Source organism: Juglans regia, chromosome 11 (genome assembly GCF_001411555.2).
Source record: "Juglans regia cultivar Chandler chromosome 11, Walnut 2.0, whole genome shotgun sequence".
Taxonomy (NCBI): domain Eukaryota; kingdom Viridiplantae; phylum Streptophyta; class Magnoliopsida; order Fagales; family Juglandaceae; genus Juglans; species Juglans regia.
Genome location: NC_049911.1, coordinates 31,765,142 through 31,792,703, shown reverse-complemented (window position 1 = coordinate 31,792,703; position 27,562 = coordinate 31,765,142). Strand labels below are relative to the sequence as shown.

Sequence of the window (27,562 nt, the reverse complement as noted above, 5' to 3'; positions counted from 1 at the left end):
TATTTATCAATGTAGTTGAATTAATACAATGAATTAATATCAGCATTTGGTATTAGCATTCGGTATCCTTTTTGGACCCAAAATTGGGTATTCCCATTATCCTACGAAAGCCCCTATTATTGCTAAACCATTATCAAGAAGTAAACTCGTTTATTATTTAGAATTGTGTTGATGAAACTCGGCTTGGTTGGACCCATTGGATTTCTGCCGTGTGTTGTATATCTCCGATCATGAGACACGTGGCATTAATCCTCTAGATCTTGTCCCATTTCATGAAATGAAAACATACGAGGTAAATAACACGTTGTTTAGCACATCCCTTGGCCTTGGTAGCGAAACTATGTGCTTAAACAAAATCAGAAAATTGTTTATGAATATGTTTGAAGTCTCAATTTGAATGGAGTTTGTAGAAAAAGAAGTTGTCTCTCAAAGGTAACAAGTTATTTTAAGTTGTTTCAAGTGTTATCATGAGATAACTAATTAGATTGTGTTTCAGTGCATAGTTATCATGACACTATGTTAATCCTCAACAAACCGAATATTTAAATATTAATATAGATTATTAGCAAGAAAATATATAACAAAATCTGAATTAAGATCAGTATTGAATTATCCTCCAATTAGTAAATGGAATAATATATTTATATATATTTTTTAGTTATTTGATTTGTAACAGAATATTTAAAATATGAAGATTTGAGAATCCCTGAAGTAAAGCCATGGAAGTTACGAGGATCTGAAAGATAATCATATAACAGAACCAGCCAATCAAAATGAAGCGTAAATATAATAAACTAATTAAAAACAAATAGAAATTTACCGAGTCTGACTCTCTCTCTCTGCTTTTTCATTGTAGTGAGTGCGGCGCCCTCTCCACACTTCAGTGTTCATTTTAATGGCGTGAGCGTTAAGAGTGACATAACCGTACACTCCGCACCCAAACAAACTATCAGAAACAGAAAATCAAAAACCCCTCCGTGTCTCATTCTTTCGCATTACCGAATCGAATCGAATATAAGATTCAAATAAATAAAACGATCATATCGCGAACGAGTCGTCGCATTCGCAGTCGATTGCATTTTACTGCCTTTTATATGATCATCTTCTAGTGTCTCTCACGAACCCGTCCCTGATGTGGCTTTTGGGATTTTGAGTCCTTTGGTTCTCTTTATTTCCTGGGATTTACATAAACTTTCCTCGTTTCTTTTGTTCGTCCGTCCTTTATTAGTACGTCCAAAACAATGGCCGAGAAAGATAGGAACGTCACGGAGAACATGAAGAGGAATGGAGAGCTCGAAATGTTGATGAGTGAGATCCCCAATCCAAATGCTCGGTACCTCAATCATTCTAATCGTCACCACCATCATCAGCTTGGGAATGGTTCACCTATTAGCAGAGTTTCTCTGCGGTCAGGGTCGTCTTCTTCGAGTTCTTTCTCAAATGGGTTTTGCTCCTCTGAAGACGGTTCGCCATGTCCTATTTCATTTGAGGAGGCTAAGCATCAAACACCCAGTACCCGTTACTTGAGCATTAATGGGAAGCCGGGGGATGACATGGGGTTGTCTGAGACTTTTCATAGAATGCATATCAGTGAGGAACAGAGGGATGGTACTAATATGAGGGGATTTGAGGTGGATTCCAATGGGTTTGGGTTCGGTCATCCTTATTTAGGTGCAACTATCCCATGGAATGCGGAAAAATATGGTGAAGGTTTTAGCAATGTTGCTTTTGATTTGGAGGGTTTTCAATCCTCTAGTCTTGGAGTTCCGGCGAGTTTTAACGATAATAGGAGGTTGAATTTGCTTGGTTTGCGGGGTGGATATAGAGAGAGTGATTCAATCGGTTCTTATCTCGCTCATCATCCGTTTAATGCTTTGTGTTCTGGCCCCAATTCTAACACAAACCATATGAATTTTTTACCGGAGAAAAGAAATGAACGTGGAACTGGAAGTGGCTCTTACTATGGAGGCGTTCAAAGACAGAACCCAACTACAGTTTGGCCTTACCTTAATGATGCTTCTATTAGCACTCCATGGTGTGAGACGGATTCTAATGGAGTGGGGGGTCTTATGGAACCACTGATTTCCCCTCGGTCGATACACCACCCCAAGCTGGCTTTGAATGTGGATGATTCCTTAAGCAGTCGTCCCATGATCAATGAAAGGACTCGAGCAATCCCAAATAACGTGGTTCCTCAATCTATATCTCTGAGAGGTGCAAGGGACGTCGATGCTTTTACTTGTGAGGATGGTTTCATCATAAAAGGGAACAGTATGAATTATGCCATCAACAGTAAACCCAACGCTTCAAGGAGTCTTGAGAATAATTGCTACAACGAGGTGGCAGGAACAAACCAACGAGGGAAAAACTCTGAATGGGATAGTTACTATAATTTTGGGAAAATTTGTGAAAATGCTCCGCGTCCGAGTAGTGATTGTCCACTATTCTTGCAACGACCCTTGAGTTCTTTGGCTGAGATCCAGGGTTATATATATTTCTTAGCAAAGGATCAACATGGTTGTCGCTTCTTACAAAGGCTGTTTGATAAGGGAACGTGTCAAGACGTGCAAATCATATTTAAGGAAATCATCGGTCACCTTGTTGAGCTTATGACGGATCCATTTGGAAATTATCTTGTACAGAAGTTGCTGGACGTGTGCAACGAAGAACAGAGAATGCAGACCGTGCTCATGGTGACCAACCAACCAGGACAACTCATCAGAATATCTCTAGATCCACATGGGTAAATACTTCATCGATGATTTATTATTGCTGTTTTCCCAGTATAATTTCGATTTTTCTATACAATTTCTGTTGTTTTTTAATGAAATTGGTACTGTGGTATCAGCACGCGTGTGGTACAGAAGTTGATAGAGACGGTCGGAGCTAAGAAGCAGATTTCGCTGGTTAACTCTGCACTTGAACCAGGTTTTCTTACTCTTGTTAAGGATCCGAATGGCAACCATGTGATACAACGTTGCTTGCAATGCTTTAGCAATGATGATAATAAGGTATAGATTTTTTTGTCACTTTTCTTTTAATTTTGACTGTCGGGATTTGGCTCTTTAGATTGAATGTATGTTTTCCCTAACGCTCTTTTGATTCATGTTATACCTTCGATGTTCTTCATGAGATTTTTTTTATTGCTATGTACAAATCTAACTGTCCTGAAAAATTGTTTTCTTTTTTTAAATCAATAGCACTTCATATCGGTCGTTCTCCTGTAGACTGCAGTTTCGTGCAACGTATTCTTAAAAATGACATGTTCTGATATATAATCTTTTTCTTTTCTCTTCTTCTTTTAATCTTGTGGATTTCAATGCAATGATGCCAACTCAACTCTACAGAACTTTATACCGTTTCTTGGCTCAAGCTACATGTGTCCTTCCTCACCATTCTGCTATATGCTACGTTGTGCATATAAGAGGAAGGCCACATACTCCGTAACGTTTTCTTTTTGTTCTTTCATGGAAGATTAGATTTTCACCTTTGAGTCCTATTAAATCGTTTTCAGTTAGTGGTTTACAAAAGTATTTAGTTTGTGCTCTCAGACTCTTAGGTATGATGCTCTTGGGTGTAGTGGGCATGCCAATTCAGTGTTTTGATTTACTAAAGAATCAGATTTTGTTGCATTGATAACATGATGAATTGGAAGGCTTTAGTAATAATAATGTCCATTCTTCTCTTCTTGTAATTTCTTTTTTTTATTCTGTGCTGGGGTGGGCGGGTTGGGAGGGGAAGAGATGCCAGTAAGCGCTGTTATATACTTGGTCTACTACAGGAGTGTCAATTGTAGGGGCTAAGGTGATACTTCCTTCAAGAACAAGAAAGTTAAGCAAATTATCAAAATTTCAAGGTCTTTGAGACTGTAGTTTTTATTGAAATCACAAAAAAGGGTGGTATTATAAGGGGTGAAATTACTTATGTAATCAACTCATACATGATATATTATCCCTATCCCTGATCTGTTTCATGCAGGCAACATACAGAAAGTAGGGCCTGTTTGGTTTCCCCTTTAGTGCAGCTACAATTGAGCAAGTAGAAAAGGATAATTATCACAACAAAGAACATGGCATGATTCATCTTAATCACTTTTCCCTCTGTTGCGATTCCTCCTCTAGAAATGATGACTTGAACAATGGAGTTCAACTTATAATGTGGTTCTATGCTATTTCATGATCATTAAAGAAATTTACCTAGTTAGATTATATGCTTTCCTAAAATCTTGGTAAGTGATTTTTGATATCCGACTGCCAGTTTTGTTTCTCAAAACAGATTGTAAACTTGTCATGTTCTTGTTTCCTTTGCAGTTTATCTTTGTTGCTGCTACGAAGTTTTGTGTAGACATGGCAACTCATAGGCATGGATGTTGTGTATTGCAACGCTGCATTGCACGTTCAGTTGCAGAACATCGAGATAGGTTGGTTGGTGAAGTTTCTAGAAATGGGATTCTCCTTGCTCAAGACCCCTACGGGTAATCCTTTGGAAACATTCAGAAGCATATCAATTTTTTTTTTTTCCTTTGTTTGCCGACCGTAAACCCCAGCTTGACATGATTATCCATACGAACATATTTGGCATGTGGATTCTTATTGCCAGTTTTGATGAATTAAAAAAATTTACTCACCAAAATTTTCTTCATTCCACCTTGAGATGCAAGTGTAAACTTGGATCTGTAATTATGGAGCTGTTCACATGTTTCTCTTGTAATTTTTAGGTGACAAAATTATTGCATTATAGACCATATTGATGGAGCGTTTCACCGATGTGACATGAGTTAAAATTTCTAATACCTGTTCACAATCACAGAACGTTTGATCAGCATATGATCCTTCAATGCTACGTAAGTTGGGTGCTGCACTGACAGGGTGCATATCCCTGAAATGGCTAAACTATGACCTATATGCTACACCCTTGGAGCTTGAAATGGTGTCTCCGTATGCTAATATGGAGATGCATTCAACACTCAAGCAAAAATGATAAATCGCATAGCATGCTTCTTACTATATTCAAGCTAAATACATATTATTTGCATATTTTTTATCTACTACTATTCAATTCAATTAACCCATAATGCCAACTAACTGGGTTCCTTTTTTGTAAGCTTTTAGGATATGAGCATTAAGTTCTAATGTTATATTTTAGGAACACGAACCTTTTGTTGCTCATGCTCTCTATTGCCCTTTGTTCTTCTCCTTTTGCACCCAATATAATGGGATCTTATCTTTCCACATTTTCTCTTGAGCATCGTCATAAGGTATGTGACATTTGGTAAGAGTATGCGCAACTGGGTTGGTTTACTTGAGGCTACATTTAGTTGAGATATCACAATTATATTGCTTAAAACACCCTTTTCTAAAAAGTATTTTATGAACTAGATAATAGCTCATTCTGCCCTTGCTCGTATCACAAGATCCTTTTGATAAGAACCTTACACTTGTAATATGCTTTGGCTGTCTATCTGTTTTCTCTACCTTTCCAGTTTACCTGTTGTTATCTTTAGCCTCTCTCTCTCTCTCTCTCTCAACTAATAAGGCTAAATTATTTGTTCTTTCCGAGATGCAGAAATTATGTTGTTCAGTATATTATAGAGCTAAAGATCCCATCTGCAAGTGCCAAATTGTTTTCTCAGTTCAAAGGGAACTTCGTACAGCTCTCCAAGCAGAAGTTCAGTAGCCATGTGGTTGAAAAATGCCTTACGCATTTTGAAGAACATAGGCCAAGAATCATCCGTGAGCTGCTCTCAGAGTCTCACTTCGACCAGTTATTGCAGGACCGCTTTGCCAACTATGTCATTCAATGTGCTTTATCAGTTACCAAGGTAAGAGACATGATTCCCACTCAAAATTGCTTTTATACATCCATCATATTATTGATTGTTTAGTGCTGGGGAACTCTCTCTCTCTCTCTCTCTCATACGCTTTAATTTGGTTCACTCAAGGGCCCTCTTCATGCTTCACTGGTCGAAGAAGTGGAGGCTCACAAAATTTTAAGTACCAGCCCATACTGCAAGAGGATTTTCTCACGGAAACTCTTGAAGAAGTGATGTGTATTAAGCCTTTGGTAAGATTATTGTCATTCTCTAAAGAACACCAAGATTTCAAATAACAATGACTTCTCTTATCTATCTAGGGCACTAGTATATTAACTATCCTTCATTTGTCTTTTGCTGATCTCCAGAATGTAGGCTTTGTGTGGAATCTCCACGAGTCTAAGAAGTGTAAAAATCAAGTTTTGCTTGTACCGGCTCGTCACGAGGATGTGTCTATGTTGTTCTGTTGTCTTGTTGTTGACCTAAATTTAGTAATTTATGATGTATGATATTTCATATGATCGGAGGAACGGTCAGCTGTCTAATTAGGTCTCATGCCTGGATTTCTTATTGCTATATTTCTTTGTGATTTTGAGAAGCTTATTTGATCAAATCTCCTGGCTTTGGGACTGCAAGTCTTATGGCATGACTGCTAATTTATATATATACATAAATAAGCTTAATGCGAACATTAGACAAATATATTAGAAATCTTATCATGTGGAGCCTTTTGTGATAGCAACTCCAAACCCCTTTATTTCAAATATCATATATCTAAGTTTCTTTAATTCAGATCATATTGAGGAACCTTAATGGGTTTAGAAACCTTACTTCAAAGACACATCATGAGATTACAGATAGATATTTAGGATGAAAAGAAAGAAAACGTAGTCATTAATTATCCTAATTAAACCAACACAATTTTAGCCTTATTAGTCTTGATACTCGAAACGCTTCCGACCCATGACTTTCCTTGTGTTACTGCCTACATAGATGGCCGCCCTAGAAATGCATGCCCTGTATGGTCTGATAAGACTTTAGAAATCATATGCATGGTTGGCCTAGATTGTGGACGGACATTTAAGCAGTTGGTTGCAAGCTTTACAACTACAATTAGTTCATCCTCCACCTGAAGTGTTGGAGATGGAAGGCGCTGGTCCAACACATCCATCAGCTGTATGTTTTCTTTATCTGAAGGAGATTGTAGTACGGATATGAAATCACCTAGATGCTTTCCCTTTATGACTTCTAATGCCAACACCCCGAAGCTATATACATCACATTTCTCTGTTGCCTTCATTGTATAAGCAAGCTCTGCCATGAAAATATATAAAAATAAATAAAATCAGCACAGGTGGTTGCTTATTCTCTAATAATCTTAATTTAAGATAACAACAATATAACATTACCCGGTGCTACATATCCGTATGTGCCAGCAAGGGAAGTCCAATTAGATGAGTCTAGCTTCAAAAGCTTAGCAGAGCCAAAGTCCGAAACACGAGCTTCATATTGAGAATCCAACAAAATGTTGCCACTCGAGATGTCTCGATGAATAATTGGTGGTGAGCAATCATGGTGCAAGTAAGACAAAGCATAAGCCACTCCTTTAATAATGATTAATCTCTTGCTCCAGTCCAGTACTTTGGCAGAATCTTCCTTCTCCAAGATTGCAGCCAAGCTACCTCTTTCGAGGTATTGATAAACCAAAAACGAATATCGTGCACTTGAACAGAAACCATGAAGTTTAATGATATTTCGATGTCGTATTTCTGTTAATGCTCTTATCTCATTCAAGAACTCCTTTTGGAATCCGTTCTCACTATCCCTTAGTGTGTGGAGTTTTTTCACAGCTACGATCTCACCAGAAGGCAACTTTACTTTATAGACGCTTCCATATCCTCCCTTCCCAATGCAATATATCCCATCAAAATCGTTGGTTGCTTTTATGATATCTTGGTACATTGCTCCTCCATCGAAAGTTGATACTGAAACAAGTCCTTTATGCATGTTGACCTCTTCTGATTGTGGACCTTTGTTTCTTCTTCGCACAATGAAAAAAATTCGAAAGCAAACAAGGAGAACCAAAAGTGCTCCAAGAATAGGGAAAGTGACCAAAAAAATGAGTTTTTGGTTTTTCTTGGAACTATGTTTGTGTGTCATGGAAGTATTGCAAGGTTGCAATCCTGTAATGTTACCGCACAACTCCTTGTTCCCTTGCAATGCTTCTATAGGAGCAATTTGGAACGCTTTGCAATCAGGAATGGGACCCTGCAACTCATTGTGGGATATGTCAACTTTTAACAAGCCATGCATATTTTCGAAGGCGGTTGGAATGAAACCAGAAAGATCATTGTGGGAGAGATTCAAAGTTACCAAGCTTTGCATTTTGCTAATCTCTGATGGTATCTCTCCATCTAGCGAGTTGAAGCTCAAATCTAATGTGGAGATCTGAACTAAGCTCAAAAGCTGGATTGGAAGCGCCCCGCTAAAATTGTTGTGGCTTAAATTGAAGTAGTGCAAGTGCAAGAAGTTCCCAGAATTATTTGGAATTGACTTGCTCAGCTTGTTAGCGGACATGTCAATATATTCAAGACGAGTCAATGATCCAAATTCTGAAGGTATGGTACCAAAGAGTTTATTCCCATTCAACATCAATTTCACTAGAGAACTCAACCTTCCAAGCTCTTTTGGAATGACCCCAACTAAATGATTCAAAGAAAGATCAAGTTCATGTAGCTGTGTCGCGTTTCCAATCGTGGGTGGTAAAGTATTACTAATGTTGTTTCCACTGATTCGCAGGGCTTGTAATTTTTGACATTGTCCCCAATTACTTGAGATTCTGCCAGAAAATCTATTGTAGCTTAGATCTATGAAATGCAAGTTTGGATAGACACCAAAATCGTCGGATATATCTCCAATGAGTTGGTTACTTTCCAAACGGACTCTGATTAAGCTAGTGCAATTTTTCAAGCTATTGGGGACTCGACCAGTGAAATAGTTCTTGCTTGCACTAATGTTTTGAAGTGATCCACCACGACAAATGTTTTCGGGCAAAGAACCAGTAAATTGGTTTGTGTCCAGCTGCAAATTCTGTAAGTTCATGGTATCTCCAAATCCTTTAGGAATTTGACCAGAAAGTTGGTTGTCACGAAGATAAAAAATTTCCAAGTTGCTCAAATTAGCAAATGAAGTTGGAATAGAACCGTGGAGTTGGTTTTCGTTCAATTGCATATCATGGATATTCTTCAAATTTCCCATCTCTTTAGGAATGATGCCAGAAAGGTCATTACCGTAAAGATGAAGTTGGGAAAGATTGCCCAGATAACCTAATGATGCCGGAATTGAACCGTGAAGATGGTTTCCAAAAAGGCTAAGTTCCTCAAGGGACTCTAAATCTCCAACTTCTGAAGGGATAGGACCAGAAAAGGAATTGTCGTACATAAACAATTGGGTTAGCTTTTTCAAGTTTCCAAGAGTTGAAGGAATTGGACCCGTCAGGTGGTTTGTATCAACGAATAGTTCAACCAGATTAGAGAGATTTCCAATTTCTTGAGGAATGAGACCGGAAAGTTCATTGTCATAGAGTTGCATGTAAGCAAGGTTGCTCAAGTTACTTAAAGAATTAGGAATGAAACCGTCTAAACTGTTTATGGCAAGATAGAGCTCAGTTAGAGACTCTAGGCGACCTATTTCCTTAGGAATTGAGCCATTTAACTGATTTTCAGAAAGGTGAAGGACTTGTAGATTGGTTAGGCGGCCAATTTCTGGTGGGATTTTTCCTGACAACTGATTAATGGACAAATCAAGATAAATGAGCTTGGACAGGGAGCTAATTTGAGATGGAATCGTGCCAAGGAGATTATTCATACTGAGATCAACATATGCAACATTTGGCAAAGAAGAAAAAGAAAACCCATGAAGCGTACCTTGCAAACCAGAATTGGTGAGGTTTATTCTGATGACACTTCCAACAGAGTTGCAAGCAATACCAACCCAAGTGCATGGGCTCGCACTGTGGTTTGGATTGGCAGAAGAATTGGGTGGACTAATGGGAATGGAAGTCCAAGTGGTTAGGTTATTGTGGGTGTCATTTTGAAGACTGTTTTTCCACTTTAGAAGTGCAGCAGCTTCTTCGGTAGAAGCAGAAGCAAAAGCAGCATTTGGTGACGAAACCAACTGAACAAACAAGACAAAGGAGACTAGGGTGCATACTTTCTCAAAGGTTGACGCTCCCATGGTGGTTGTTTGTAGGGTATCAGTAATCAGAGAGTTAAGGTCTTTATTTATAACCACCTACGTACAGATGCACCTTTTCCATGACAACTTCGCAGCAATGAAGCTTGAAAAGTGTCATCTTCTGAATTTTCCTGGTCAAGGTTGACGAGGTAGACAAGTATCTTTTTACTCTTTTGCCATTGCGATCTTCTTCTTCACTCTGATACCGTAAGTTTTAATTATAAGCAGAGACAGAGTGACAATAATTTGAAAGAGTATTTAGACTATGAATCATTACGAAGCTATAAAAACAATGACCCAATAGTCAACTCGCTTCTTCGGCCGGCCTGCTTGAATTCAGAGGTTGGTACTATTATTGGACTGTTAAATTGTTAATAGTAGTCTGTAAGTCTTTGGGAGGTTCAAAGCGCGTGATCGTTTTCCATCTTGAAACGAGCCTGCATCCAGCTTGGGTAGGTAGCAATACTACACAATCTTCGGCCGGCCTGCCTGAATTCAGAGGTTGGTACTAAATATATTATATATTTTAAATTTTTAAATATTTTTTAAAATTTATTCTTTTTAAATTAATTCAATTCTTCTATTTATTATTTATAAATTAAATATTTGATAAAATAAAAAATTAATACAAATTAAAAAAAATATATGGTTTATGAAATTGTGTAGATTTTTTCTTGGTTAATGGAAAAACATCATTAAGGCATGATGCTAAATTAGAATTTATTACGACCACATTGGGTATACACTTTTTTCTAGTCTTGCTACCTGTTTTCTGACTTTAAGGTTCTACTAGCAAGCACATATATTTTGAGAGCTCATCTCATAAAGTCTTAAGGGGATTTATTATTTGAAAATAACATTTCTTGTGTCCTAATCTTCTCTTTTCCGGCTCCAATTGGGAAACTTGACAGGTTTGGAGGTGGGATGAAATATAAAATTTTCATCTCATCTTATCATTACATATTTTTTAAATCTTCATACAAAATATAATAAATAATTTAATTTTTTCAAATCTCAATTCAACCTTTTCAAATTCCAACACAATAATAATACTAAAACATAATATTTTAAACACTAAAATAAAACATAAAATTTTCATCTCATTTCCAAATCTGCGGTTAGTCTATATATAGTTATTAAATAGAGACTGTTAATGCAAGTGTATATAATTTATATATAAAAAAAAATTAAATTTATAATAATATCCCTTTAAAATTTGTTTTTTCCTTTACTTTATAAAAAATGCAACAACAATAGCATACCCAATTACTAAAACATATTGGAGAGACCACAAAACGCGTTGCATAGAGTCCAAAACACAATAGTGACCAAACTTTCGTTGCCATAGCCAACATTCCACAGTGAAAAAGGATCCTATCACAAAACATTTTATTATTCTTATAACTATTTTTTTAAACCTTTAAAGTATTTAAATGTTTTAAAGATGTATAAAATCTTTTAGATTTATTTTATATACTATTTACCGTAGAAAATCAAGAAAAAAGTTGGGGATACATATTTACATACCCATTTTTATTCTGTAATTTCATCACATAATAAAATTAGTTATGCTCTATATTTTTTCTTAGATTTATCTTTCCTTTAAAACAGCAAGCAACTTGACTAGATATATTATTTTTTCTTCAGTAATTTTATTTTAAATAAAAACTATTGATATATTAGATGTATTATTGCTCATATAATAAATTCAACTTAATTACATATATTATTTAATTTTCATTTAACAATAACATAATTGGACGGATGATGCGACTTCATAAAATAATTTACATTTAAGAATAATAAAATGAGATAGTAGATTATGTGGCTTCATAAAACAAGGGTTTTAGTCCGAGAATCGCGAGATTTGAGCAAAATTTAGGGACGATTCGATAGGAAATCACGCATTGCACCTTCTGATCCAATAGCAGTTAGAAGGGAAAGCTACATCGAAACCGACCCGTAGGATCAACAACACCGAACCGAATCCTGACCGTCGAGCCGGAAGAGGAAAAGCCGAAATGCAACGACCTTAACATGGGTTAGGAATCATCCTTCGGCCTCAACCATATCTCTCGGTCAGGAATCAGGATAGAACTTTTTCATCTTCAACAAACAGAGCAGACCAATCAAAATTCCCCACTTTTCGGCTCAATTTAGGACGGGAATTTGAACAACCCCAACAAAATAAGGGAAAAATTGCCATTTCATGTGTTCAGCCAAGGAGTTGGATATGGAAAACTAGCACAGAAAATTTTTAGTGGTCTTGGCATCCATCACCGCAGATGGAAATAAAACACAATGAAAGCAGCGTTTCAAGTCAACGTTACATTGAAATAACAGGTCACAAAAAATTGCAAGTACATGGGAGGGTGAAGCGCACACCTAAAAAACTGGAAAAGAAATTTGCAGTACCTTGATCCGTTCACTCAACAATACTTTCACCAATTTTAGTGCATATTTGATGTAAATAGATCATTCGCTAATAGATGACGATGAAATGGGTGATCCAATAATATCACATCTTTCGATGAATGTATACCAAGAATATAAAGATATTGGAAGACAAACACAACAAATTTAATAACAAAACCAACTTGAGGTTGGCTAATAATAACACTACAATCAACAGAACACCTATGTGCTATTGTAGGAAGTAGAACCATTTAGAAAAAAAATACAAAGCATTGGGAAAAGAGAATCATTCACATGTATGAACATGTCCTAATGACAATATCTAACTATAATAATACTGCACCACAGGCTGCCATTCACCAACACGGACCCATTCCTATCAATGCAGGCATTGCCACAAAGAGCTACCTGAAACTTAGACCGAGAAGTGTAATCAAGGAGCATTCATATGAACCTGAGCCAGCTACATGTAAATGCATACGAATTGGATCCATCTTTAGGCAACCACAGCTACTCAAACTCCTTGGTAGGCCAAAACTTTGGATATCAGCAAAGTTGAGAAGTATGGTCAGGTTACAAATCACAATCCCCATGGTTGTAGGACTATAAAGAGAGAATCAGTTTTAACTCTTACCACTCATGACATTATCAAAAAGAAAATGGTAGGAGACAGTGGATTGCAAACAGCATGAACATGATATCCACCATCTGTGAACCAAAATCAGCACCACAGCTAGCACATCTCAGCAAACAGCAAAATTCACCCTTCCCGTACACAACTATATAAGGACAATATGTGATTCACAATGAGAAAGGATCAGAATTGTAGATTCATGTAAAAATTAAAAAATGATCACAGAGAAGGAAAGAAAGCAACAGATGAAAAATGAAGAAGAAGTAAAACAACATCTAAGGAAACCAAAAATATGGAATAACCCATTGGCAGAAACTCTTAAACAAAGTAACAAAAAGTATTCTGGAACACTTGAAACAGTACAAACCTATAGGTATCAGAATACATTAACTACCATCAAACATGAGTCAAGGAAGGAATTGGATCCAACAAGCTAATGTCCAACCTCCCAAAAGGTCCATGGCAATAAAACCTAGCAATGAGGGTGTTGATCCGAGCATGCTTAACATAACATGTCCTTTCCAAGATCAAAGCAGAGATAATGCTTCAAGCCAAAGATATCTCCAAATCTTATGTTGCTCCTTCATTCCTACAAAATATAATTACCACAAATAGTTAAGCCACAAATAAGTTAGTCCAATAAAAAATCCTATAGCTTAAAAGGGGAAAAAAACCCAGATTTATTTTTTGATCAGTGCAAAAAATAAGCCCAGAAATGCATTGCAGAGACTCACATCAGCATCAGATCTTTGTGGAGTTGGGCTTCGAGAATCAACACGGGTATGTGGCGAAACAGTTTTTGGCACAGGAGCTCCATTACTGGTCTGGGCATCAGGACTGTCAACACCAGGTGTCCTACGTGGAGATAGACTCCTCCAAGGATGAGGACTGCACCGAGCCGGGGAAGCACTTCAACAAAATTCTCATTTACCATCGGATAATAAGCCAAGAATCCACTTTTTAAAAAAAATAAAAAAATAAAAAGCTCTAATACATGAGTGATTGAATACCTATGATCGGAACGGCTTCGACTACGCCGGTCATCTTCATATCTGCCTCTCCCACGACCTTTGTGATGATCAGGACTTGCACTACGGCTCCTGCTATGGCGACGATGATCCCTTTCCCTCCCACGGTTCCTGTCACGATCATATCGCTCCCTACTTCTGCTGCGACTTCTCCTTCTACAATCCCTGTCCCTGTTTTCATCCCGATACCTGAAAAGGTTTTCAATCAGTCACTGCAGAGGGAACACGAAGCACTGAATTGCAAGAATGGAGCCTGGAGAATCCATTCCCAAAACTGCAGAGGGAACATGAAGCTCTGATACCACTTGTTGGGGGAGCGTGCCACTTCTGGTTTTTACCAATTTTCTTGCCTCGATGAGACGAATATAGTGGTATCAGAGTGATTGTTAGAAGGAGTTTTTTCATTTTTAGTGCGTTGCTCAGTTTGTAAATCTGAGCATATCACTTTGTTCATCTCATTGAAACAAGAGAAACGATGAAAACTAGAGGTGGAATGGAGGTGGCACGCTCCCCCAACAAAATCTTCTGCAATTTTCACATGCACGAGTTACCAAGAGCATCATTAGCTGCACAAATGTCAAACCAGCACAAACTCCTGATATTACATTTGATGAAGATTGAAAGAAGTGTACGTTCATTAATGAAAATGGCAGAACAAACAGTATAGAAAATAGCAGAACAACAGCACATACACACAGAGACGATCCTTGCATCAGTAGTTTATATAACATGTCTTGCGTTAGTAGTCACATCATATTTTCAAAACTAGTAACGTGCACTAACTCGGACTAGCTACATCAATCAGGATAACATCGTCTCTCTGAGTATTCGTTTGCAAACAAATTATCCTATGAATTCCACAGAAATTAAAATGCTGGACAATACATCCAGTTTTGCACCCAATTTAGTAGCACTTCTGCAGAGAAAGATCCGCACCTAGGACGAGGGCTACGACTTCTTGACCTCCCTTTTGTCTTTGAAGTTGTCTCTATTATCCTTCCCTTGTGGCTGAAAAAAAAAATCCAACGTAAATAAATTGATTAGACGGCAAAAAAAAAACAAACAAACATGATACGATTACTAAAACAAACAATAAACATATTGTTTTGAATCAGAATGTTACTTGTCTGGTAGCTGTAACTGTAAAGACCATCCAATCAGTAAACGTTTGGTTCCATAACCAAAAATTCAAGATTCATCATACAAAAAGACCAAAACCATCAACGTTGCCACCTCACAAGTCAAAACACCCTTTTCTATCAAACAAGTTTTGGAGGTGCCAGAGGAACGCGTACGCCATAGTTTGAGCTTGAAAGTGCAGCAATTAACATCAGAACAATGATTTTAAAAAGCAAAAGCCAGAATCCCACAGTTAGCGACTTACATTCGCTCGGCATTTGGGCCGTACTTGGCAAACTGGACCATAATCTCTCTGCCATCGACAATTTTTCCTGCAAAAAAAAAAAAAAGAAAAAATGAATAAGACTAGCTGACGGTAAGCTTTTAGTTTTAGATGTCGAGTTTGCGGAAGTAATAACTAACCATCGAGCTTCTCCACCGCTTTCTGTGCCTCGTCCGCATACTTGTACCGAACAAATGCGAAGCCTCGCGATTCTCCGGTCCTATAACCAATCAGAAACACCAAATTGGAAGCAGGAACTACCAAATTGAAAGCAGAAACTCTGAGAGAGAGAGAGAGAGAGAGAGAGAGAGAGAGAGAGAGAGAGAGGAACCTTCGGTCTCGGGGGATAAATACGTCGACGACCTTGCCGTACTTATCGAAGAGAGGAAAAAGATCATCAGCGGTGGTTCCTAGCAAAAGAGAAAAATAGGAGAATTAGGGATTGAGAGAGAGGTAGGAGAAGGGGAAAGATGGCAAAATCGGGGAGGACGACGGGTAAAATACGGAAAGTGATGTTGAGGACGAGTAGGGAGAAGGTGTCTCTGATGTCAGGAGGGCCTGCTCTCCCAAAGTGCGACATCTCGCAGCTCTGCAACTGCCAACTGCAAATCCAAATGCGAGAGTCGAAGATTACGTTAGGGCTTCGATTTTGATACCCAGAAAATTTTATATAGGAAAATGCTATCGTTCCCCACACAATGTGTCAAACTGTTTTTTCTTTTTTCTTTTTAATTTTTTTTTTAAATTAAGTAAATATTTTAAATAGGGTGATGCTACAGTATTATTTTATATGTGTTTTATTTAAATAATTTTTTATATAAATTTTTTAATATTTTAAAATATTTTAAAATTTTAAAATAAATTTAAAACATCATTAAAAAAATACTTTCTTAATAAAAAAGTAAAAAAATATATCTTAAAAAATACTTTCTTAATCATAAAGTAAAATAAAAAATTATAAAAAATATTCTTTTATAATTTTTTAAATATTTTTTATAATTTTTTATTTTACTTCATGATTAAAAAAATATTTTCTAATAATATTATGATTTTTTTTTAAATATTTAAAATGGTTATACTACAACCTCCATTGGGACTCCCGTTGAGCTTAGCATGTATTTTTCTATGTGTATTTTTTTAATTTATTTTTTATATAGATTTGTTTTAAACTTTTAAATATTTTTAAAAAATAAAATAAATTTAAAATATCATTAAAAAACATTTCTTTAATCATAAAGTAAAAAAAAATCATTAAATATTATAAATATTATTTTTTATTCTACTTCGTAATTAAAAAAGTATTTTTTAATAATATTGTAATTTTTATTTTATTTTTTAAAATATTAAAAAAATAAAAAAATATCTATATAAAAAAAATAAAAAAAAAACACATAAAAAAATATTACAATCCAGCAGGAGCCCCAGCGGAATATGTAGCATTTTTCTTTTAAATAATATTATAAATATTTAAAATATATATTTAAGAATATTAAAAAAATATGAAAAAAAAAATTGAAATACACTTCAGACACATCATCGGTGCCCACCCTTTTATATAATGATATAAATTGGTGCTAAAGTTTTTAAATGCAAAATAGTCCCAATTTTCCCATAAAATACAATTATGCAAAATAGGTTTTACAAATTGAAATGATATTTATGTCTGGTTTGGATACAAAAGTCATTCCAACTCATATCTAATTATTACAATTTTATTAATTTTTTAAATAAAATATAATAAATAATTCAATTTTTTCAAATCTCAAAATGATAATAACTTTAAAAAATAATATTCTAACAATATGTTGTTCAACTTTCAACTCATCTCATTGTCAAACCTCCCCTTATTTAGGCATGTTCGGAGAAGAACCCCTAGAGAAAGATCTCAATTACCTTACTTTTGGAGAGCCCTATTTCCATTAATGAAACTCTTAAGAATAGGGCTGAGCAAAAATCTGACAATCCGACTCCGAATCCGACTCAGCACCGGCTCCGCTCCGGCTCCGACTTATCGGAGTCGGAGCCGGAAGTTTTTTTCCCTTGGAAGTCGGATTTGGAGTCATCGATGAACCGACTTCGACTCCGCTCCGATCCAACTCCGACCCTCCGCCTCCGACTCCGACTCCACATCCGCCTTCGATTTTATACATATTTTATAAAAAGATGTGTTTTTCTATATATTAATTATTTAAATTTTATACAACTATATCTTATATAGTTAGTTAAACTCAATAATATACTAGTTAAATAATATATTTATACTATAATATATAAACTAAATTGACTAATAATAGTTTATTATATGACTATAATATACTACTATAAACACTAAAATGCATAATAACATCAACATGTAATATTGTAATACTAATGAATAAACATTAATCTATAAATTTATAATAACATATAATACTAATGTATAATAACTAAAGTATTATTCATATAAATTACTATATATAAATTAGTAAACCACTTTAAGCCTATATATAAATTATTATATAAATCACTATAGTATTAATTACTAATACTATATTACTATATGATATTATTAACTATAGTGATGTAATAGTGTTAGACATTAGTGTACTAATACAATCAATGATATAGTTAGTATAATATTTATACTAATACTATTATATAGTTATACTAAATTAAAATTACTATAGCAAATACTAATATATAATTATACTAATCACTATAACTAATACTAATATTAATACTAATATAAACTATAGTTATAACTTATAGTACTATAACTATACTAAATCACTATAACTTATACTAATATAGTTATACTAAAATTTAAATCACTATAACTAATACTAATATAGTTATATTACTATAGGGTACTATTAACTATAATGATATACTAGTATTAGAAATTAGTGTACTAATAGTCTAATACAATTAGTGATATAGTTAGTATAATATTTATACTAATACTATTATATAGTTATACTAAATTAAAATCACTATAGCAAATACTAATATATAATTATGTTAATCACTATAACTAATAGTAATATTAATATAGACTATAGTTATAACTTATACTATTATAACTATACTAAATCACTATAACTTATACTAATATAGTTATACTAAAATTTAAATCACTATAACTAATACTAATATAGTTATATTACTATAGGGTACTATTAATTATAGTGATATACTAGTATTAGACATTAGTGTGTTACTTGTTTTATTTTTGAATGCATGTTAGTATGTTACTTGTTTTATTTAGTTGTATTTTTTGTTATAATCAAAAGTTTAATTAGTTTAGATTATAATGTTAAGAAAATTGAAATTTGAAAGCCTTCCAAATATTTTTTTTTTAAAAGTGGGTCAAATATGAAGTTAAAAAAGACAAAAATAAAAAAATCCGACTCCGCTCCGACAAGTCGGAGTCGGAGTCAGATTGGATTCTATACGTCTCGGAGTCGGAGTCGGAGGTTGGGCCCTCCGACTCCAAAAGGGTCGGTGCTCAGCCCTACTCAAGAATATGACTCATAGATATACTTACACAGTGATGGTTTGGACTTTGGAGACATCAATTTGGCCTTGTTTGGATTGAGAGCTGAAATGAGATGAGTTGAAATGGTTTTAAATGATTTGAATAAAATATTATTTTTTAATATTATTATTGTTTTGAAATTTGAAAAAATTAAATTGTTTATTATATTTTGTGTGGGAATTTGGAAAAGTTATAATGATGAAATGAGATGAGATTAGATGAGTTGAAATCACTTCTCAATTCAAATGGGGCCTTAGGAAAATCATAGTTCAGCTAGGGGTGTAAACAGTCCAGTCCTGTTTTGGACAAAATTTAGAACTGAATCGGTATGTACCGGTTTTGTATTTTCCAAAACTGATTATGCACCGGTTACTCTCATAAACCAATATCTCTGGTTTTACTTGTTTCCGGTCCGGTCTGGTTTTTCGGTCTTTTAAAATGTAAGTTTATCATTAAAAAATAAAAATCTGTTAATAAAAAAAAACTACTTCAAAAAATCTGTTCCTATTACAAAATATGCACTACTAAAAAAATATGTTTTAGTAAAAGAATCCGTTTTAGTAAAAAAATTAGTATGAGTTATAAACTTATATATTAATAAAGCTATATAATATATTAGACTATATAATAGTATTAATATTATACTAATAATATTAATATTATACTATTAGTATAGTTATATATTAGTATTAGTTATAAACTTATATATTAGTATAGCTATATAATATATTAGAATATATATATATAATATATAATTTAATATATATATTTTATGTTCAAAGTATATGATCAATTAAATTTTCATCTTCAAGATTAAACTTTTATTTTATAAATTATAATAACATTATCTTATATATAATTATATTAATAACATATGATCAAATAAATTACAAATGTTTATATTTAAGACTAACATTTTATATTATAATTTATAAATTATAATATGAAATTATTTCATATATGATATATAATTATATATAAAAATTTAACATATAATTATATATTATATATAAAATTTTATATTTTATATTTTTTTCCCCCAATCGGTCTGGTCTGATCCTGGAAATCGTAGAACTGGAACCGAATCGATTTTCCAATTTAAATCTATACTCCTAAGTCTGGCCGAGAATACCCTTCAAGAGTGGGTACCGATTATTATTTTTTATTTAATAGTTAAAGAATTATTTTTTAATAATTTTGGAAATTTTTTTAAAAAAAAATTTAGTTTTGAAGTTAAACTATGGATTTTACTGACCATAAATTGTAAGGAAGATTATTATTAACCATATAAGTTTATTATTCTTCAGTAATTGCGTACTCCCTTCTTATTTTTCGGAGAATTCTCCTCATAATAAAATAATAAGAATTATCCTCATAAGTAAATAGTACAGTTTTGGCGTGCTTCCTTCTTCTGATTTTGGATAATTATCAACGGGAACAAATCTCCACAGGCAAAATACTCCACGGGGAAAATACTACACTGACAGGGAAAATACTCCACTGGCAAAATACTTCACTGTCAAAATTATCAACTGATAAATAATATATAATGTGGAAATTAGCTTTCGCTTAAAAAATATTTGAAAAAAACATTAAAAAAATATATGTAGACATGATGAGAATGATCGGTCAGGATGGTGAGAATCCTCGTGGACCCGTGGTGTAGCATCACCCTTTCCAAAAAGTTGGCTAGCCTTCTTCTTCGGCAATTTTTATCCCCAACGCTATACAATTATTCATCAGGTCACTGGTGTTGGTCAGAAAAACGGGGGCATGAATAGTGACACTTGTTCATCCCAATATAATCAGCCAATCAGGAGCCGCAGGGGCGGACCTACGTTGGAGGTTGGGGGGCTATCGCCCCCCCCCTCAAAATTTTTCAAAAATATGTTTTGATATATAGTTTTTTCAAAAATATTTGAATATAAAGATAATTTGCCCTCCAAAATATTTTCAAAAATCTCTTCTAGTACTTAGTTGTCTAGATTTCTCTTAGTTTTTTTAATAATTGTTTCATAATTATACATACTTTTTGTCATTAATAAAATCTTATATTTTTTTTTTACATCTCATAAGAGGCAATAAAATATCTTGATCTTTTTTCTATAAGCTATTTGGTAAATTTACAACTTCATTTTTCCTATTTATTTGCACTTTTCCTTTTAAGTCTTCTACTAGCAAACTTGTTTGGATTGGTTTTGTTAGTAAGTACATATATACTACCATCAAGTTAACAATTATAAGTGAATTCAACAAATCTCGCATAGTTATTTCTATCTATATTGTAGAGACTTTACAATATTCATTCTTAGATTCAACAAAAAATTTATTTTTGTTTACTTAATTTTTATCATTTGCTTCAAAAAATCTTACATGTCTATTTCTATCTTAATTTTTATTTTTCATTTGAGTCCAATAGAACTCAAGTGAGAGATTTAGATGGGTGGCTTTAATAATTTAGTTTGTCCCTAAATAACAACCTTATATGGTTAATGTTAAATGTCGGTGACACACTTTGCTGTCTTAAATGTCGGTTACTATTCACCCTTACATACGACACACTTGCTAATCGCCCCCCCATGCAACAAATCCTAGTTCCGCCCCTGAGGAGCGGTTTCCATATATTTTACTGTTTACAGACACTGTTCATATTTTGCTTAGCTCGTGGCTTGAGCGATGTGAATATGATTGTTCTTACCTTATTCTTCTAGTTGAATGAGATTCAGAGATTCGCATGCTCAAAACATAACGATGACATGATTGCACCTTAGGAGTTGTTTAGATTGAGAGAGCTTCTCAACTTATTTTATTTTATCTAATTATTATAATTTGTTAAAATTTATATACAAAATACAATAAACAATTTAACATTTTCATATCTTAAAACAAAATTAATATTAAAAAATAATATTTTAATAATATTTGATTTAACTTTTAACTTTCATTTCATCTCAACTCATTATCCAAACCTTTCCTAAGATAGAGAGAAGAAAATTAGCATAAATTTAGGCCCTATTTGGATACAAGAGCTGTTTCATTTAATCTCATTTTATAATTACAACTTCTTAAATTTACACACAAAATATAATAAATAATTAAACGTTTTCAAATCTCAAAATAATAATAATATTAAAAATAATATTCTAATAATTATTTATTTAACTTTCAATTTTCATCTCAACTCATATGATTTCAACTCAGTATCCAAACTGCTAACTTAGATTTCAAATCAAGGCCTCCAGCATGGGTGAAAGTTGGTTGGTCTAAACCAAACAAATCGACTGGACCGGACCGATTTAGGACCAAGACCAGTCGGTCTCAATTCTTGAAATAGAGGATCAAGAATTTTCGGTCCTGTCCCGATCTAGGGGTTTCCCACCCCAGGCTGGACCGGACCGAACTGATCGAGTTTTAAAAATATATATTTTATATATATTATTTATATAATAATTGTATAATTAATTATGTAATTTTTATATAACCTATCATCATTAAAAATATAAAATTTTAAATATGTTATTAACAAATTAATATTATATCAATTAACTAATGTATAATATCAAGAACTAATTATATAGTAATTATATAAGTTAAGAATGTAATTTTTATCTAATTTATTATCATTGATCATATAAGATAATTTTTTATTGAGTTAATTACATAATTCACATTAATAATTTACTTAATTTTAATTTAATATTTTAAATAAATTGTTTTTTTATCAATTTATTTAAAAAAAATAAAAAAATAAAAAATTAGATCGAATGAACAGGACTGAACTGATAGCTCCTGAACCGATCCGGTCTCTAGGAATGTTTGGTCCGATCCGGAGACTAAAAATTTTTATCCATCACTCCCGGACTAGACCGGAATGATTTACATCCTTAACCTCCAGTATTACACCTGCCCAATACAGGACAACCAATTCCATAGTCTATTAGACAATCCTTTGGACCGATTTTCAAATTTTTAATTTATTTAAATAAATAATAATAATAATAATATTTCTATTCGATCAAAGAGGATTGTCAACTATCATCTATCATGCCGAGACATTTAACTTCCTTCCTAACATGCATTTGGTAGATAATAGCCTTATCTCACCACCTGAAAACTGGTAGGGTGAGGAAGGTGTACACCTTTTGTCCTCATGACCAACTATCAGTCTGCTAGCTGCCTATCTTCCATCAAATGTGCATCATATCCGGCGTTCTTGGGTCAATGTCTTGGAGATTCTACTTAGTTTAGTCATGGAGGTAGAATACTTTTATCTTTTGAGAATAATTTATTCATCAATAATTGCAGACAGGGAAGAGATAGTACGACTTTTTTTTACAAATAATACAAAAGACTTTTAACACTCAAAATAAAATAAATATGATTGTGCCTCTGTTTCCTTCGAAAGTGGTTTGAATAGGAATTGAGATGGATTCAAATAGTTCTTGAATATTTATTATATTTTATATAAAAATTTAAAAAAATTATTTTAAAATTTATTAAAATTAAATTATTTATTATATTTTATATATAAATTAAAAAAAATTATAGTAATAAGACCAGATGAAATGAAATAGAAATGAAATAGATTTTGAATTCGAATAAGGCGGCTGGCCCAAGTAGCCCCACAAATATTAGCATTTTTTAACCAAGTTTTGGCGAAATACCCGTTTGGGTGGAAGTGGAACTGAAAGAAAACAGGCTTTTTGTATGATTACGGATTACCTATTGCAAGGGGACGCAACCCCAATAGTTTCTTGGCTATAAATTGGTGCTTTCAACAAGGGAACTTGAGTCTTGGACTCAACGCTCCACTTCTCTCTTTTGATTCAATTTCTATATATTTGGGTTTCAAGAGGAGGAGGAAGGAAAAGAAGAGACAAAATGGCCGTGGGAGGTTTCGCCGTGGACGGACCCGGCACGGGTACCGGCTTCCAAGGCAAGATAACAGCTTCAGTGGTAATCACATGCATCGTTGCTGCTTCCAGTGGCCTCATATTCGGATATGACATCGGAATTTCAGGTACGTTTGACTCACGATTTCTGTATAGTTTAAATCTCTTATGTATGGTGGTGGGTGCTTTGTTTCTGTTGCATGCGAGGGCTGTTCCGAAATGGATATGCTTAGATGTGAGTTTTTAGCTCTCTGTTTTCTCCTAAAATCACCACAACACAGAGAGGAAGAAGAAGTGGGAGGTGCTACTATTCTAAGCTGAATTTATGAAAGCATATTAGACAGCTTCCAAAACAGGGGAATTTACTTGTCTTATCCAGACGAAATTCCCAATAAAATCCGACATAGCAAGAGTATTTAAGGGAATGATCAACCTTGGTACGGACAAAACTAGTTTGTTTTCTCGTATCGATTCATCTCTTCCATTCCTTTCCCTTTTTTGAAACAGGGATAACATAATATCATACATCCAGCTAATTGTATACGATATTATACATTATAAAATGGCTCTAAATACGTTTCTAGAAACAAGACATTTTATTACCTTGATACAATTTTTTGTCCGGTTGATGACGAACGGATTTGGACGTACAAAATCATCTCATCTCATCATTATAATTTTTTTAAACTCATATATAATATAATAAACAATTCAATTTTTTTAAATTTTAAAATAAAAATAATATTTTAACAATATTTTATTATAACATTATACAAAATATCTCATCTCATATGTACTGTATAATTAAACGAGACATAAATCTTTAATTATTCTTTATTTTTGTCCTCTTTCTTTTCTCTCTTTTTCTATTTTTGAGAAATTTCGCTACAAAACGATAACCCATCTTGCCAGCCGCGTAAACATCCAGGATGAATTTGAACACATACCTAAAACACAACATATCCCATGGATATCTCAAAACTCAGACAATATAAATCTATGAACACCCGCAAGCATATAAGGATACTTTTGTTAGACTTCAAAAAAATAAAAAAAAGGATCCTTTTGTTAGTTACTTGATTGGCCTAAATTGTGAAAATGTGCTTGCATGAAATTAGGCTTATAATAGATCCCACTCTTAGATTCTTGTTTTAACTACAACTAACGATTTTCCTGCCACTTGCATTAATTGACTTTCAGGAGGCGTAACTACAATGGTACCATTTTTGAGAAAATTCTTCCCGTCAGTACTGAGAAAGGCAGCAGAAGCCAAGACAAACATATATTGCGTGTTTGATAGCCAGGTTTTAACATCATTCACATCTTCACTCTACATAGCAGGGCTGGCATCCTCCCTTGTAGCCAGCCGACTCACAGCAGCAATTGGCCGCAAAAATACCATGGTGCTTGGTGGCTGCACCTTTCTTACAGGTGCTGCCATCAATGGCGGGGCGGCCAATATTGCCATGCTTATCTTGGGCCGTATCTTGCTCGGTTTCGGGGTTGGTTTCACAAACCAGGTAAGTAATGCATGTAGTTATTTCTAATTTTCTGTGTTGTTTTGCACCTTGTAGAATTGTAACCCAATTGTAAGCGAGGTGAGGGCTAGCGAGGGGTGCCATTTCTTCTCTGTAACATTTTTCTATGGTCTTCACAAATTTGTCATTTCTTCTGATGCCACCACAAAGGCAACTCCGGTGTACCTCTCGGAGGTGGCACCACCCAAATGGCGAGGTGCATTCAACACAGGTTTCCAATTCTTTATCGGTGTTGGGGTAGTTGCAGCCAATTGTATAAACTACGGCACTGCCAAGCACAGCTGGGGGTGGCGTCTCTCCCTCGGTCTTGCCATGGTACCTGCTGCTATTATGACAGTAGGGGCACTTATTATCACAGACACGCCCAGCAGCCTCGTGGAACGAGGCAAGCTCACGCAAGCTAAGCAATCCCTTGTCAAAGTTCGAGGTTCTGATGATGCAGACGTGGAAGCTGAACTGGCTGATCTCATCAAGTCGAGTGAAGTTTCTAAAGCGGCTAAAAGGGAGCCATTTGTGACTATATTCGACAGGCAATACCGACCACACCTTGTAATGTCGATTGCGATACCATTTTTTCAGCAGGTGACTGGGATAAATATCATTGCGTTCTATGCACCAGTTCTTTTCCAATCGGTGGGTTTTGGCAACGACTCAGCCTTAATAGCAGCCATTATACTCGGGGTGGTCAACTTGTGCTCAATCCTTGTGTCCACGTTCGTCGTTGATAGGTATGGCCGAAGATTTCTGTTCATGGTGGGTGGGATTCAAATGTTTTTGTGCCAGGTATGAGTCAAATTCGCCTTACTTGTTCACCTGATTATCCTTTTCTTTCTAGATAGTATCATTGAAGTGGTCCATATTTTGTGAAAGGTCGCCGTGGCTGCTGTGCTAGCAGCTACAACAGGTGTTTCGGGCACGAAGCATATCTCAAAGGGCTACGCTATATTGGTACTGGTTCTAATGTGCATCTACGCTGCCGGTTTTGGTTGGTCATGGGGCCCTCTGAGCTGGCTCATTCCGAGCGAAATATTTCCAATGAAAATCCGGCTCACAGGCCAAAGCATTAGCGTTGCTGTGAACTTCGGAACTACGTTTGTGCTATCTCAAACATTTTTATCCATGCTATGCCACTTCAAATATGGCACTTTCCTGTTTTATGCCGGCTGGATCGCGGCTATGACTATTTTTGTTGCACTTTTCTTGCCGGAGACAAAAGGAATACATTTAGATTCGATGTATGAAGTGTGGGAGCGGCACTGGTATTGGCGCCGCTTTGTGCGGAGGCAGCCCTAGGTCACGCCACAAATGCTATTTAAAAATTTGGCTCTCTGCTGTGCTGCTTTGCTGGGTGCAGAAATCCTGGCTTGGCATTTACGAATACACCAATGTTGCTTGGCAACATACAATTCTGTGTTTCTCACAAAAAAGAAAAAACATACAATTCTGTGAGAAAATATGTATGTTGGATTATTTGTACTTTTTTTTAGATAAATGTTGTTCTTCATTTTGAATGTTGTCGTTTCTAATCAGCTAATGTGTCATATTTTAGGTGATTTTTATTTAAGTGATTGAATTTTAGGTGATTTCTAATCAGCTAATGTTTCTAATCAGCTAATGAATTTTAGGTTGTTGGTTTTAGTCACCCTATTCTGAGTAGTTAATCTTCCCTTTGTTGATCAAGCTTTTGCATAAATCCCAAGACATGGTATATATTGATTACTCGCACTCCAGTAACTCAAATTAAAGATTTTATAGTGGAGCATCCCAAGTGTCCTATATGCTCCAAGGCAAAAGAAACATTAGTACATGCAATTTGGGACTGTGAATCAGCAAAAGATGTGTGGGGACAGTGTTCTAAGAGGATCCAAAAGAGTCATTTCTCTCACAATAATTTTTTTGAGCTGATAAGAGGCAATATTGTAGATTACATTGGATCTTGAAGTGATGCAGGAAGTGGCAGTGGTTGCTAGGAGAATTTGGCTGAGAATGAATTGATTTCATTTTCAATGCAGAATTTAAACATACCAACAACGTGGTGAGGTCTTCACAACAAACCTGGACGTGCAATAAGTGCAAGACCAGAAAGCC

General features: G+C 34.7%; 4 protein-coding genes across 8 annotated transcripts; 2 read left to right on the top strand and 2 right to left on the bottom strand.

Annotated features, from left to right (window-relative positions):
• The first annotated feature begins 936 nt into the window (after positions 1 to 936).
• LOC109013375 (putative pumilio homolog 13) lies at positions 937 to 6,440 on the top strand. Of its 2 annotated transcripts, XM_018995439.2 has the most exons (6): positions 937 to 2,743; positions 2,849 to 3,011; positions 4,311 to 4,474; positions 5,566 to 5,821; positions 5,942 to 6,063; positions 6,181 to 6,440. In XM_018995439.2, the coding sequence occupies exons 1-5, from the start codon at positions 1,242 to 1,244 to the stop codon at positions 6,044 to 6,046; spliced, it is 2,190 nt and encodes a 729-aa protein (XP_018850984.2). In that variant the 5' UTR covers positions 937 to 1,241; the 3' UTR covers positions 6,047 to 6,063; positions 6,181 to 6,440. The 2 variants fall into 2 exon arrangements, with proteins under 2 accessions (XP_018850984.2, XP_018850983.2); XM_018995438.2 differs by having other exon boundaries at positions 5,942 to 6,440.
• Positions 6,441 to 6,567: 127 nt separating this feature from the next.
• On the bottom strand, positions 6,568 to 10,120 carry LOC109013376 (MDIS1-interacting receptor like kinase 2-like). Its single transcript, XM_018995440.2, has 2 exons — positions 7,222 to 10,120; positions 6,568 to 7,126 (listed from the first exon to the last, which is right to left on the bottom strand). The coding sequence occupies exons 1-2, from the start codon at positions 10,046 to 10,048 to the stop codon at positions 6,798 to 6,800; spliced, it is 3,156 nt and encodes a 1,051-aa protein (XP_018850985.2). The 5' UTR covers positions 10,049 to 10,120; the 3' UTR covers positions 6,568 to 6,797.
• Positions 10,121 to 12,553: 2,433 nt separating this feature from the next.
• LOC109013378 (serine/arginine-rich splicing factor SC35-like) lies at positions 12,554 to 16,202 on the bottom strand. Of its 4 annotated transcripts, none has more exons than XR_004797589.1 (10): positions 16,032 to 16,202; positions 15,859 to 15,937; positions 15,668 to 15,747; positions 15,510 to 15,576; positions 15,062 to 15,133; positions 14,108 to 14,314; positions 13,832 to 14,006; positions 13,465 to 13,686; positions 13,098 to 13,242; positions 12,554 to 13,000 (listed from the first exon to the last, which is right to left on the bottom strand). XR_004797589.1 is itself a non-coding variant. In XM_035682840.1 (8 exons), exons 1-8 carry the CDS (start codon positions 16,105 to 16,107, stop codon positions 13,681 to 13,683), a joined length of 762 nt encoding a protein of 253 aa, XP_035538733.1. In that variant the 5' UTR covers positions 16,108 to 16,202; the 3' UTR covers positions 13,374 to 13,680. The 4 variants fall into 4 exon arrangements, 2 of the variants coding, with proteins under 2 accessions (XP_035538733.1, XP_035538734.1); XR_004797590.1 differs by having other exon boundaries at positions 13,832 to 13,985; XM_035682840.1 differs by lacking the exons at positions 12,554 to 13,000; positions 13,098 to 13,242 and having other exon boundaries at positions 13,374 to 13,686.
• Positions 16,203 to 23,727: 7,525 nt separating this feature from the next.
• On the top strand, positions 23,728 to 26,978 carry LOC108980395 (sugar transport protein 5). Its single transcript, XM_018951301.2, has 4 exons — positions 23,728 to 24,064; positions 25,137 to 25,456; positions 25,625 to 26,257; positions 26,345 to 26,978. The coding sequence occupies exons 1-4, from the start codon at positions 23,926 to 23,928 to the stop codon at positions 26,765 to 26,767; spliced, it is 1,515 nt and encodes a 504-aa protein (XP_018806846.2). The 5' UTR covers positions 23,728 to 23,925; the 3' UTR covers positions 26,768 to 26,978.
• The last annotated feature ends 584 nt before the right edge of the window (positions 26,979 to 27,562 follow it).